The sequence below is a fragment of the Palaemon carinicauda genome, chromosome 3 (assembly GCF_036898095.1).
Source record: "Palaemon carinicauda isolate YSFRI2023 chromosome 3, ASM3689809v2, whole genome shotgun sequence".
Taxonomy (NCBI): domain Eukaryota; kingdom Metazoa; phylum Arthropoda; class Malacostraca; order Decapoda; family Palaemonidae; genus Palaemon; species Palaemon carinicauda.
This window is the reverse complement of record NC_090727.1, coordinates 197,461,645-197,474,702: the sequence shown is the minus strand read 5'-3', so window position 1 is coordinate 197,474,702 and position 13,058 is coordinate 197,461,645. Positions and strand designations below refer to the sequence as shown.

The 13,058-nt window shown below is 44.6% G+C and overlaps 1 protein-coding gene across 1 annotated transcript in view; it reads right to left on the bottom strand.

Moving 5' to 3' along the window:
• Window positions 1-13,058, bottom strand: part of LOC137638832 (protein strawberry notch-like) — a 44,858-nt gene that overhangs the window by 7,436 nt on the left and 24,364 nt on the right. The window contains exons 6-8 of the mRNA XM_068371225.1: window positions 4,751-4,866; window positions 4,121-4,308; window positions 3,651-3,889 (exon numbers count right to left, since the gene is read on the bottom strand). Coding sequence (XP_068227326.1) covers window positions 3,651-3,889; window positions 4,121-4,308; window positions 4,751-4,866 — 543 coding nt within the window. The remainder of the gene's footprint in view (window positions 1-3,650; window positions 3,890-4,120; window positions 4,309-4,750; window positions 4,867-13,058) is intronic.

The following is a 13,058-nucleotide window of genomic DNA, read 5'->3' as shown; positions in this document are numbered from 1 at the left end:
ATACTTCATTTTGTGCTTGTATCTTCGCTCTCCCCTCGCACTAAAAAGAACCTGAAATAACATGTCTGTTTTCTCATCGGTAACAGTGTCGACTTTTGAGCATGAAAATTCTTGTTGCTTGAGATTTTGTATATAAAGGAGAGTGTTCTACAATAAACCAACTCAGTTGCTTTCAACCTGTCTTTGAGTCGCAACCATTCTCTCGGCGCCGTCACATTGGTGACCCCCCGCCTACCTCTCACCGTTACTATGACGCCGTCAACGCATACCTTCTGCAGTAGTACTCGCCGTCGCCAGCCGCCCGTATAGCAAAGCTTTTCCAGCTCTCTCAACAACCGTTGGGGGACCAAAGGGCTTCGCTCACCCTCGGGAAAATGACCAGTATCACTCGCCTGCAACCTGCTGCACACGGCTCTAAACGTGAGGTGAACCTAGTTCGTGCCCTTATGGACAGCCACTTCATGACCTTCAAATCCTCCATCAACGCCTCCACCCGTGACGAGGAGGACACCTATTCAACTTCAACCAAAGCTGACGTGAATGCCGTAGGACACACACGCCTATGAATGCTGTAGGACATACACGCCTATGAACACCGTAGGCCTATGAATCCCGTAGGACAAACTCCCCTACCCCGTGACGAGCCGGAGCGGCAACAAAGCCACCCATCCACCACTCGCTCGCACCCCAATCAACGACTTCTACAGCCACTCACTGCCGCTAATCGGCGCAGTTTTTACTACTACCTCTCCAGCTTCTGGTCACCTATTTAACATGTTCAGTATGTCATTTTTAGAGGGGAAGCCATGCACCAACCGTGTGTCACACGATCGTACATACTTCATTTTGTGCTTGTATCTTCGCTCTCCCCTCGCACTAAAAAGAACCTGAAATAACATGTCTGTTTTCTCATCGGTAACAGTGTCGACTTTTGAGCATGAAAATTCTTGTTGCTTGAGATTTTGTATATAAAGGAGAGTGTTCTACAATAAACCAACTCAGTTGCTTTCAACCTGTCTTTGAGTCGCAACCATTCTCTCGGCGCCGTCACATTGGTGACCCCCCGCCTACCTCTCACCGTTACTATGACGCCGTCAACGCATACCTTCTGCAGTAGTACTCGCCGTCGCCAGCCGCCCGTATAGCAAAGCTTTTCCAGCTCTCTCAACAACCGTTGGGGGACCAAAGGGCTTCGCTCACCCTCGGGAAAATGACCAGTATCACTCGCCTGCAACCTGCTGCACACGGCTCTAAACGTGAGGTGAACCTAGTTCGTGCCCTTATGGACAGCCACTTCATGACCTTCAAATCCTCCATCAACGCCTCCACCCGTGACGAGGAGGACACCTATTCAACTTCAACCAAAGCTGACGTGAATGCCGTAGGACACACACGCCTATGAATGCTGTAGGACATACACGCCTATGAACACCGTAGGCCTATGAATCCCGTAGGACAAACTCCCCTACCCCGTGACGAGCCGGAGCGGCAACAAAGCCACCCATCCACCACTCGCTCGCACCCCAATCAACGACTTCTACAGCCACTCACTGCCGCTAATCGGCGCAGTTTTTACTACTACCTCTCCAGCTTCTGGTCACCTATTTAACATGTTCAGTATGTCATTTTTAGAGGGGAAGCCATGCACCAACCGTGTGTCACACGATCGTACATACTTCATTTTGTGCTTGTATCTTCGCTCTCCCCTCGCACTAAAAAGAACCTGAAATAACATGTCTGTTTTCTCATCGGTAACACTGTCGACTTTTGAACATGAAAATTCTTGTTGCTTGAGATTTTGTATATAAAGGAGTGTGTTCTACAATAAAATAACTCAGTTGCTTTTAACCTGTCTTTGAGTCACAACCATTCTCTTTGCTCGTCACACACTGCTGAAGTTCACGACGAAGGTGGAGGAGGGGGTACTCTACCCACGTGGTCCAGCAAGGCTGCCTGTGAGACGGCCTGGGCAACCACATGGACTGTTGAGGCAGAAGAGGCAGTTGAAAGGCCTATGTGGTCTAGTGAGGCCACCCTTGAGACGGCATGGGCACCCATGGACCCGTCGAGGGAGACGAGGTGGCTGGAAGACCTACGTGGTCCCACACATTCTGTCTTGATTCTCTCTACAGTGAGTTGCCACCTATAGAGTGCACACTGATTGGACGCCCTGATATAGAGAGGGGATAAAATAGACCGGCATATAGAACATTATCTGCCTCAAGAGTACTGGAGGCCAAATTTTGTTTCACCTACTGAAAGTGAGATTTCTCGGATTCACAAATCTAAACTCAATTCAGGGCAAAAGTAGTCAGATCTGACCAAGACAGCGCAAGAAAGGGGCTTAGTATGTGAGGGGCACCGAAATACCGATCAATGACCTTAGTCTTACCATGACAAAGTCATTGCACTCGCAAATAAATGCAAGGACATCCACAAAGGAACACTTTGACTAAGGATTCTCAAGGGTGCGGCAGGATGCTTTGGAAATCTAAAACCTCTGACAGAATACAAGCATTCTGACCCAAGACAAGAACCAGCAACACAATCTTAGTTAAAAACATAAAAGGACAGCAATCCTCATCCAAGTAGAAAAGATGGAGGATACCCAAATTCTTCCAACACATGGCTGACCTGGCCACCAAGGTAGCTGGGACCACCCAAATGTTTACCATGCTCCCAGTCTGCATAACCTCGCCCATACTCACTCAGGCCAATAGCCAGGAACACTTGTGTTCACCCCTTGTAGTTAACTACCTTGTTAATGATTTAAATTGCAGTTCCAGCTACGGTTGAGACATTTGCCTATATAAAAGGACTAAAGGTTTGTATAAGAACAGATGGTCTCTCCATTCTATAATCTACGGAGTTTTACGGTAGTACCGTGTCCTCTCTACAATAAAAAAAACTTGTGCCAATTACCACTACAGAGAGCAACTACGCTGGTCTAGGACTTCATAATTTAAGAATTGCTTGTAACTGCCAATAATACTCAGAGATTTTCTGTACACTTTGGAAGTGAGATATGGTGGAATAACATCTTGAATATTTTTTATTTCTATTACAGTAGTACCTTAGTTTACGAGCAAATCGGAATATGAGCATACGTGAAATTTGGATTTCAAGTACAGCAGAACCTCGCAACAACATATATAAGAAAATGAAATGGACATGTAATCAGAATGACATAATTGACAGACATTAAGAACAACAGAATGGGTCCCTAGAGAATGCAAAAGAACCGGGGGTAGGAAGAGAAGACGATGGATTGTCGAGCTAAGAAAATTTGCAGGCACAGATTGGCATTGACCCATTAAAAACAGACGGGAGTGGAAGGAAAGATCTGAGGCCTTTGTTCTGCAGTGGACTAGTTATAGCTCAACAAGTGAACTGCCCTTGTTTTAATATACAAGCTTGCTCCCCGAACGAATGAAACTTAAAAACCAAGGTACAGCTGTATTTCTTGTTTACTGTTTATAACCTTTCAACACAGGTCTACTTTCCCTGTTGGAGTCCTTGGGTTTGTAGCATCCTGCTTTTACAACTACGGTTGTAGCTTGGCTAGCAATAATAATAATAACTAAACACCACAGCTACTTTAGTCTATCTTGATTAAATAATATTTAAACATGACCAAGGCCTGAACATACCAGTAAGCATGAGAACAGGTGTGACTAGAAGCTTTATACTGTTCTTCCCAATGTTCTTGAGCCTCATCGGGTGTTACTTTCTTGTACTTTTTCTTTAGATCTGAATAACACTCTTGCTTCATCTGCATTCCTGTATTTGGCCGGTAAAGAATGAACATTCTATTATTTTTCTCTTTCTTCTTATTAGCGGGTGATGGTTCCAAGGCAGCAAGAACTGCAGTTTTTTTATTGTTTCGAACCTGGAGAAGAAATTTGGTTACTATTTTGTTTACTACTACAATGAGAATTAGAATATGATCTAAAAGGGGGCTACATTCAAATATGTACAAAAATTCAATAATCATAAAATAAAATTCTGATAAAATCCATATGTAGTTTTAATTTACCAACAAACCGCACGGCCAGAATTTATCAATAAACAAAATATCCATTAGTTATGGTGAGGAAACAAGGATCAAAGAATGCATTACCTGATGTGAAATATAGAATCCCTCTAGATCTCCAGTGAGTTCAGCCCACTTTTCCTGAATCTCTGCCCAAGAGAGACCTCTTTCAACAAGAACTGTATGAATTTCTGTTTTGGCTGTTCCGGTGGCATGTTTTCCCACCCAAGTTTTAGTTTTTGTCTTCTTACAGCCTTCTCCACCAATGCCTAAATCTGGAAATTAAAACAATTGACTTTATTTGGACTGATTTGACAGGTGAAAAGAGTAATATAAAGCTTAAAAAATGAGTGGTTTATGACTGAAGGGGGTGGGAGAATACCTTATTGATGTGCACAGGCTCTCTCTCTCTTTCTCTCTTGAGATAAGAGAGATAAAGGATTTTAGGTATCTCAAAGACTTTTCAGTCCATCCACAGAGACTCCATTGGCTCTTTGGTAGAGCAATTTAGTTTCAGCATTTAGAGTTCTTATGATCTTGTCTAACTTATTCTTGAACTTGAGAGAAAGAGAGAGAGAGAGACTTATTAAATGTAAAGCAGTATCCTCCCCCCAACAGGAGCACCAGCTAACATATATACAAAGATAACCACAAACTTGACATTATAAACAAAATAGTGTGGGTTATCTTAAGCCTATAAAAGAGGGATAGACTTACCTAAAATTCCCATATCATATTTCCCGGTTCTCTTTGCTTGACTTATTATAGCTGCTAATGTATCAGTAAAATACTGGAACAATCTATTTTGAAGTTCGACAGGCATACCTAGTATTCTGGAAATGAAAAAAGAAGTTTGACTGAAATATTGACCATGTAAAAAGAAAATAGAAATATAGTGCTATACCTCAAGAAAATAGTGGTTTTCTTTTCAGTATCTCCAACGACTAGCAAACACTAAAATATATCGAAAGACTATACTGTTTTCAATAAATCTATTACAAAAGCACTACAACAAAGAAAAAAAATTGCAATGCAGTTATATTTTCCAAGGAAACCCATTTTTGGGTGTTCCAGATAAGTAATTTTTGGCTTCCAGAAATTAAGAGGGTCTGCTTACACATGCATAATTCCCACTGAGCTTATATGTGTAATGTTTTGTTTTACCATAAACCTCTGAGACATTGAAAGACCTTAGTTGTTTTCGAGTATCTGATAGGTCCAGGAAAGCATCTGTCACTCAACAATGTTTGGGGTAATTCAAATATTTACTTCTAGTAGTTGCATTAAAAAGATACTATTAATTTCTTACATGTGTGAGCAACAAAGAACACAACATGTTTTTATATGAATAAAGGATAAATTGAAGGGAGATAAAAAAAAATCAAAACTTGACTGTATCCATTCAAGCATAACATTACTCAAAAAGTTAAAAAACAGATTGGAAATATCAGGTACATGCATGTAATGAAGATATTTATAACATATTTTATGAAGATATCTATAGCTTATTGAAAAGGTGGAGAAGTAGAAGGTTCTCACATTGTGAAATATCACACTTAGCTCTCCTGCCTAATCTTGTTAAAAATAGCTGCACACACAAAAATAAACATATCCATAAAAAGGATAATGGAGATGCTAGAATCCTTAACCCCCTTTTAAACATCAGACAATGGGCCTTTAAGGTCAGACCCGAGGATTGTTCTCAAATTTAGAAAATGTCCTGGAAAACATTCTAGTAGTCTTTGCTACTAATAGTGATTCCTTGCCATAAAATCATGACCAAACAAGCTAATGATTACCGTATTTTCCGTGTCATAAATGATCCCAAAAATCACCCTCAAACACCTAACTAATAACCTACAAATACTCACTCAACAGACATAAAATATAAACCTAAAATTATCATTCATATGTAATGAAAAAATCACAAATTTTAAGTAATTTGTATTTTTCCTAACAATACTTACCTCGAACTACTTTCTTAGGAGTATCTGGGATCTCCTCCCAACCGACCAGAGTTTTGTGTAGTTTACCCTAGTCCCGTTTTCTATGAGGGGTAACCTCAGGTGGAGGGGAACACGCCCTGAGGCTATCCCAAGGTCAGAGAGCATGCTTGCTCAGGTCTCGATCTCCAGTAAGTTCTTGATAGCATAGGTATCTATGAAGTCTAGCAAGGCACTCGGGGTAGGATGGGCGGGCCATTACCCGAAAGTAGTTCGAGGTAAGAATTGTTAGGAAAAATACAAATTACTTAAAATTTGTGATTTGTTCGAGTACTTACCTCGAACTACTTTCTTAGGAGACTTATACCTTAGGAGGTGGGAGTGTCCTTCAGGACCTAGAGACCGTGACGAGAATAGAAGAGGAACCTAGGTAGGAGACTAGGTTCTGCTGACCTCAAAGAAAACACGAGAAAATAGGGAAAACTACGCAAAGAAAAAGGAAAAAAAAAAAAAAAAAAAAACCATCTTAGTGTCTAAGTAACTCACTTCTGCAAGAATCCTAGGAGACATGTCCTTCCAATGATAGTGTATCCCATGGCAGTTTCAGGGGGCTACCCGAGTCATTTCCGGTAAGGGAATAGGGGAAGGAAGAACAAGGGGGCTCAGGAAGGAACCTGTGTCTCTTGGACTCGCTACCCGCAGTTACCACTGGGGCTACACCATTAAACCGTTTGGAGCGCGGAAATGACGGGACCGAGCGAGAACCCGCCCAGGGACTTTCTCGAGTAGTCCTTCAAGCAGTGAGCCGTAAAGGTCGACTGGTTAGACCAAGTACCTGCCCTCGGGATTTGGCCCACTGCCATGTTCTTCTCAAATGCCAAAGAAGTATTTAGACTCCTACTGCTGTGGGGTCTGGGCTTTCCTGGAAAGGGGACCCCTGCACTACTGTAGGGCCTGACGATCACTTGCCTTATCCAGAAGAAGAAAGTGTTCTTGGAGACTGGCTCCTTCACAGTCCCGAGGAAAATGAACAGACTCTTGATCTCGGGCTGAAGTCTAGCTGTACTTTCTAAATACTGCCATACTGCAAGTCCCTCGGTTTGTCCGAGCGAGGGATGGCTGGCACTGAGAACAATTCCACTTTGGGGTCCCAAACAGCTGGATTCTGAGTCTTGGCTACGAAGGAGGGTAAGAATCTGAAAGTAGTTTCTCGCCAGCCCCTCGAGTGTGAGATCTCGTACGACAGGCCAAGAATCTCACCTACTCTTTGCTGATGCCAGAGCTAAACGAAAGATAGCCTTGAGGGTGAGCTCCTTGTCTAGAATGTCTTTTAGAGGCTCGAAGGGAGGTTCCAAAAGCATCTTCAAGTACCCTAGCCACATCCCCCTGGGGCACTCTAACAGCTTGGGGGAAAAACGACTCCTCGAAGCTCTTGAAGAGCGTCGAGATCTACCCGGAGGCACCTAGGTCTATGTCCTTCAGGAGGAAGACTTGGGATGGACATGCCCACTTCGTCCCTGAGATAGACCAGGAAGTCTGCTATCTCGTGAATGGAGGCCCCTAACGGCCTGATGTTCTTCGAGGAGCACCCCTTAGAAAAGGTAGCCCACTACGCCTAGTACACCTCGACTGATGAACGCCTCAGATACCCTGACATCCTTGATGCCATCCTCGACGGAAATCCTTCCTTTTTCAGGAGACGCTCGATAACCTCCATGCGTGAAGGAGGGACAAAGGGTTTTCGTGGAACCTCTGGAAGTGAGGCTGCCGGAGAAGGTCTGGTCTGTCTGGAAGTGGCCCAGGTGTAAGGCACGCCAGTTCCTTTAGATCCGCGAACCACTCTCTCTCTGGCCACCAGGGCGCTACCAAAGTCACCCACAGGTTGGCCGTCCGTCTCATTGGAAGGCGTCCTCGAACGCTGCTGCTGGATCTGGCACAGGAAAACAAAACACGGGGAGTTGTGCGTTTAGTCTCGTGGCGAAGAGGTCTATCACCGGCGAGCCCCACTTCAGGGAGAGGGTTTTGACCACTTCTGGGTGTAGGGACCACTCAGGCCCTACCACTCGACCCTTCCTGTTGAGGCCGTCGGCCAGGAAGTTCCTCTTCCCCGGAGAGAACCTGGCTGAAAAATTAAATTGTTCCACTTCAGCCCATTCTAGGAACTCCATCGTGAGACTGCACCGTTACTTCGACTTCAGTCCTCCTTGCTCTTTCACATAGGCCACCACCGTGGCGTTGTCGCACCCCGGATCCACGGAGCTTCCCTGGGGTAGATGGACGATTTCTAGGCACGCTCTTTGTACGGTCCTCATCTCCAGCACGTATATGTGCAGGTTCGTCTCCTCGACTTCCCATTTACCTTTCGCCATTTTGTCGAGAAGATGGGCACCCCAGCTCTCCTTGGATACGTCCGTGAACAGGAGCATCTCCGGAGGGTCGGCAGCCAAGGGCATTCCCTTGAGGGTGTTCGTTCCGATTGCTACCACCCCAGGACTTCCTTCGTCTCCGGGGACACCAGGACTATCTAGTGCGGGGAGTCCTATCAGTCTTTGCCAGACCTTGGCTCTCCTGGGCTAGCCCGACAGGAAGGGCCAGAGTATCTGTTTCAGGGTGTCCAGTTTCTCTGCGGAGGGGAAGGCCCTCGCCATCCGGGAGTCTAGAACTAACCCTAGGTAGGTCATCCTGGTGGAGGAAATCAGCCGGGACTTCTCCAGGTTGATGATGATACTCAAGACGTTGTAGAACTGCAGGAGCTTCTCGCCTTGCTCCCTCAGTACTTCCTCTGAGACTGAAAGCAACAACCAGTCATCTAGGTACCGAATCTGGCGGACATCCTGTTCGTGCGCCCCGCCTGAAACTGTTGCGAAGACCTTCGTGAAGCCCTGAGGACTGTCGACAGTCCGAAGCATAGGGTTTTGAACTGCCACGTTTTGGTACTCCATTATACCCTTAGGAACCTCCTGTTGGAGGGATGAACAGGGACCTGGAAGTAGACGTCTTTGAGGCCTATGGACCTCATGAAGTCCTCCTCCTTCAAGGTCGCTAGGACCGACTTCGGAGTGTCCATCTTGAAGTCGGTGTTGCACACGAATTGTTGAGGGCTGAAAGGTCTATGACCGGTCTCCAGAACCCTGGACTCGGTTTCTCGACTGGTTCTACTGCCCCTTTCGCCAGCATTGCCGAGCCTTCTTCCTGCAATACTGCTACTCTCAAGGAGTTGTTGGGTGCCAACCACTCCGCCTGTTGATCTGGGATCCGAGGTGGGGGTCCGCTAGGATGGGCAGCTTGTACCCCTCCTTTAGTACTGCTACGGTCCACGGATCCGCTCCGTGGTCCCGCCATGCTTGCCAAGATCGTGTGAGGCATCCCCCCACCTGAGGCGCCAGCAGGAGTAGGGGGCCTCTCCTCCTAACTCCTTCGAGAGCCGCGGCCTGAACGCCCTCTCCTGAAGGTTAACTGAGGAGTCGAAGCTCCCCTACGGGGGGCAAGGCAAGGGAAAGATTACGTGTGCCAACTTCTACATACGACGGGCGAACGGAGCCGAAGAGGGTCTCTCTCCAGCAGCCACTGAGGCAGGCACTGGAGAGGCAATAGCCCCGTTCGACCCGCTAGGGGGAAAACCACTTTGCCCTCGTCACGGATGGAGCCGTGTCTCACATAGTGAAATATCACACTTAGCTCTCCTGCCTAATCTTGTTAAAAATAGCTGCACACACACAAATAAACATATCCATAAAAAGGATAATGGAGATGCTAGAATCCTTAACCCCCTTTTAAACATCAGACAATGGGCCTTTAAGGTCAGACCCGAGGATTGTTCTCAAATTTAGAAAACGTCCTGGAAAAGATTCCAGTAGTCTTTGCTACTAATAGTGATTCCTTGCCATAAAATCATGACCAAACAAGCTAATGATTACCGTATTTTCCGTGTCAAAAATGATCCCAAAAATCACCCTCAAACACCCAACTAATAACCTACAAATACTCACTCAACAGACATAAAATATAAACCTAAAATTATCATTCATATGTAATGAAAAAAAAATATTTTCACATACTTTGTTTATTATAGTACAATAGTAAGTTATTTGTTTTGGTAATCAGCTGATGACTCGCTAACCCCCTTCTACAAGCAAACAACTAGTGTAGTGGTCTCCTAGCAGATGACGCTATAACATATTAGTTGCTTATGCAGTATTTATCTATTTTCTCATATTTTGTAATAAAGGAATATTTTGATAATGACTTCATTGCCTGAGTTCCGAAATAATACAAAGAAAGTTGCTGAATACGACCTTGAAAAAAAAATTTCACTGTTAATTGAGTGCAGTGTTACCAAGTTAGCAGAAAACTAGACCTAAAGTCACATATAGTAGCAAAGTAGTCCACCTAGAGGAATTTTTAGACTTCTTTGATCAATAATTAAGTTTGTGAGAAAATGTGTAAGCTATTCGATAAATTTGGAAAATATTACTGAATTTTACTTCTTTACCAAAATCTTATTAACAAGATTTGGCAACATTGCTTTAATGTAAACACTTGGAACACTAATTGAGTAGTTGTTGTAGCAACTACGACAGATTTAGAGGTTTCTTCTATTAATATGTAAATAAATTGGGATAACTGGTGTTCAACTAATTAATGTTAACTTAAGCATTTGCCAATATACCTAAAATACAAAATTATACAGTCAGACAAAAATCTCACTAGAGTTTCAGACAAGGAATTGCTGCTAGGAATGATAAAATCCTCAATTTTTCCCCAAAAAGGCTTTGCTAATTCAAGGGTGCGTTCTTACACCTTGTAGTGTTTTATGACACGGAAATACGGTATATTTGTCTGAGGGATAATGCCGCTGGTAGAATCATGTAAAGGGAGGAAACAATATTTTCCGTGTGTGTGTGTGTGTGTAAGTATGGGGCCCAGAGACTTCCAAAGTGGATCTTAATCAAAATGGAAATAGCAGGGTTAGCCGTCTCGATGAAAATTACATAAGATTCAATCATTAAATATTCTGTAAGTATATCTCTATGTCAAGTTCCACTACAATTGTATCACTATTATTGAATACTGTTTTAGGGAATCAGTAATTATAGGGATGTAGACCCACAAGTGGATCTTGATCAAATGGAAATAGTGTTGTTGGCATTCTCAATAAAAATGACATGATTCAATCATTAAATATTCTGTAAGTACATCTCCATGTCGAGTTTCACTGAAAACGAATCATTATTATTGAATACATTTCTTAGGGTGTATGTAATTATGGGGACCGTAGACCCACAAGGTGAATCTTGATAAAAATGGAAATAGAGGCGTGTAGGTATATCTCTGTGTCAAGTTTCATTGCAATTGAATCATTATTATTGAATTCAGTTTTAGAGATCTGTAATCATGGGGCCTGTAGACCCACAAGGAGGATCTTGATCAAAATTATGTAAGATACCACAAATTTTAAGTAATTTGTATTTTTCCTAATAGTACTTACCTCGAACTACTTTCTTAGGAGTATCTGGGATCTCCTCCCAACCGACCAGAATTTTGTGTGGTTTACCCTACTCCCGTTTTCTATGTGGGGTAACCTCTGGCGGAGTGATACGCGCCACGAGGCAACTCGGGGTCAGAGAGCATGCTTGCTCAGGTCTCGATCTCCAGTAAGTTTTGACGGATAGGTTTCTATGAAGTCCTGTAAGGCACTCGGGGCAGGATGGGCGGGCCATAACCCGAAAGTAGTTTGAGGTAAGTACTGTTAGGAAAAATACAAATTACTTAAAATAAGTGATTTGTTCCAACACGGAGTACTTACCTCGAACTACTTTCTTAGGAGACTTATACTTTAGGAGGTGGGAGTGTCCTTCCGGACATAGAGAACGTGATGAGGAGAGAAAAGGAACCTAGATAGGAGGCTAGGTTCTGCTGACCCCAAAAGGAAAACACGAGAAAATAGGGAAAACTACTCAAAAAAAAACTATCTTAGTGTCCAAGTAACTCACCTCAGCAAAAATCCTTGGAGACGCATTCTTCTACTGACAGTGTATCCCATGGCAGTTAGAGGATTTTAGGGTAATTTCAGGGAAGGTAATAGGGAAAAGAGGAAGGAACCTGTGTCTCTTGGACTTACTGCTCGTGGCTTCCCCGGGGCTACACCTTTAAATCTTTTGGAGCGCGGAAATGATGGGACCAAGAGAGAACCCGTCCAGGGACCTCCTCGAACAATCCTTCAAGTGGTGAACTGTGAAGGTTGACTGACTAGACCATGTACCTGCCCTCAGGATTTGGCCCACTGCCATGTTCTTCTCTAAGGCCAACGAAGTACTTAGTCCTCTAATGTCGTGGGTCTAGGCTTTCCCGGAAGAGGGACCCCTGCACTACTCTAGGCTCTCATGATCACCTGCCGTAGCCAGAAGGAGATCGTATTTTTGGACACTGGCTTCTTTACCCGTCCCGAGGAGACGAACAGACTCTTGGTTTCAGGGCGAAGTTCGGCCGACCTCTCGAGGTACTTTCGTACCGCCCTGACTGGACACGTAAGCAAGTCCCTCGAGTTGTCCGAACGAGGGATAGCTGGCACTGAGAATCCTTCAAAACTTGGGGTCCCAAACAGCTGGATTCTGAGTCTTGGCTAAGAAGGAGGGTAAGAATCTGAAGGTAGCTTCTCGCCAGCACTTCGAGTGTGAGACCTCGTAAGACAACACATGAATCTCACCTACTCGTTTTGCTGATGCCAGAGCTAACAGAAAGACCGTCTTGAGGGTGAGCTCCTTGTCTAAGATGTCCTTGAGGGACTCGAAGGGAGGTTCCGAAAGCATCTTCAGTACTCTAGCCACATCCCACTGGGGCACTCTAGCGGCCTGGGGGGGGGGGGGGGGGGGGCACGACTGCTTGAAGCTCTTGATGAGCATGGAGATATGTCTGGAGGCCCCTAGGTCGATGCCCTTCAGGAGGAAGACTTGGCCCAGGGCTGCCCAGACTCCTTTGATGGCTGGGATGGACGTGCCCATCTCGTCCCTGAGATAGACCAGGAAGTCTGCTATATCGTGAATGGAGGCCTCTAACAGCCTGATGTTCTTCGAAGAGCACCA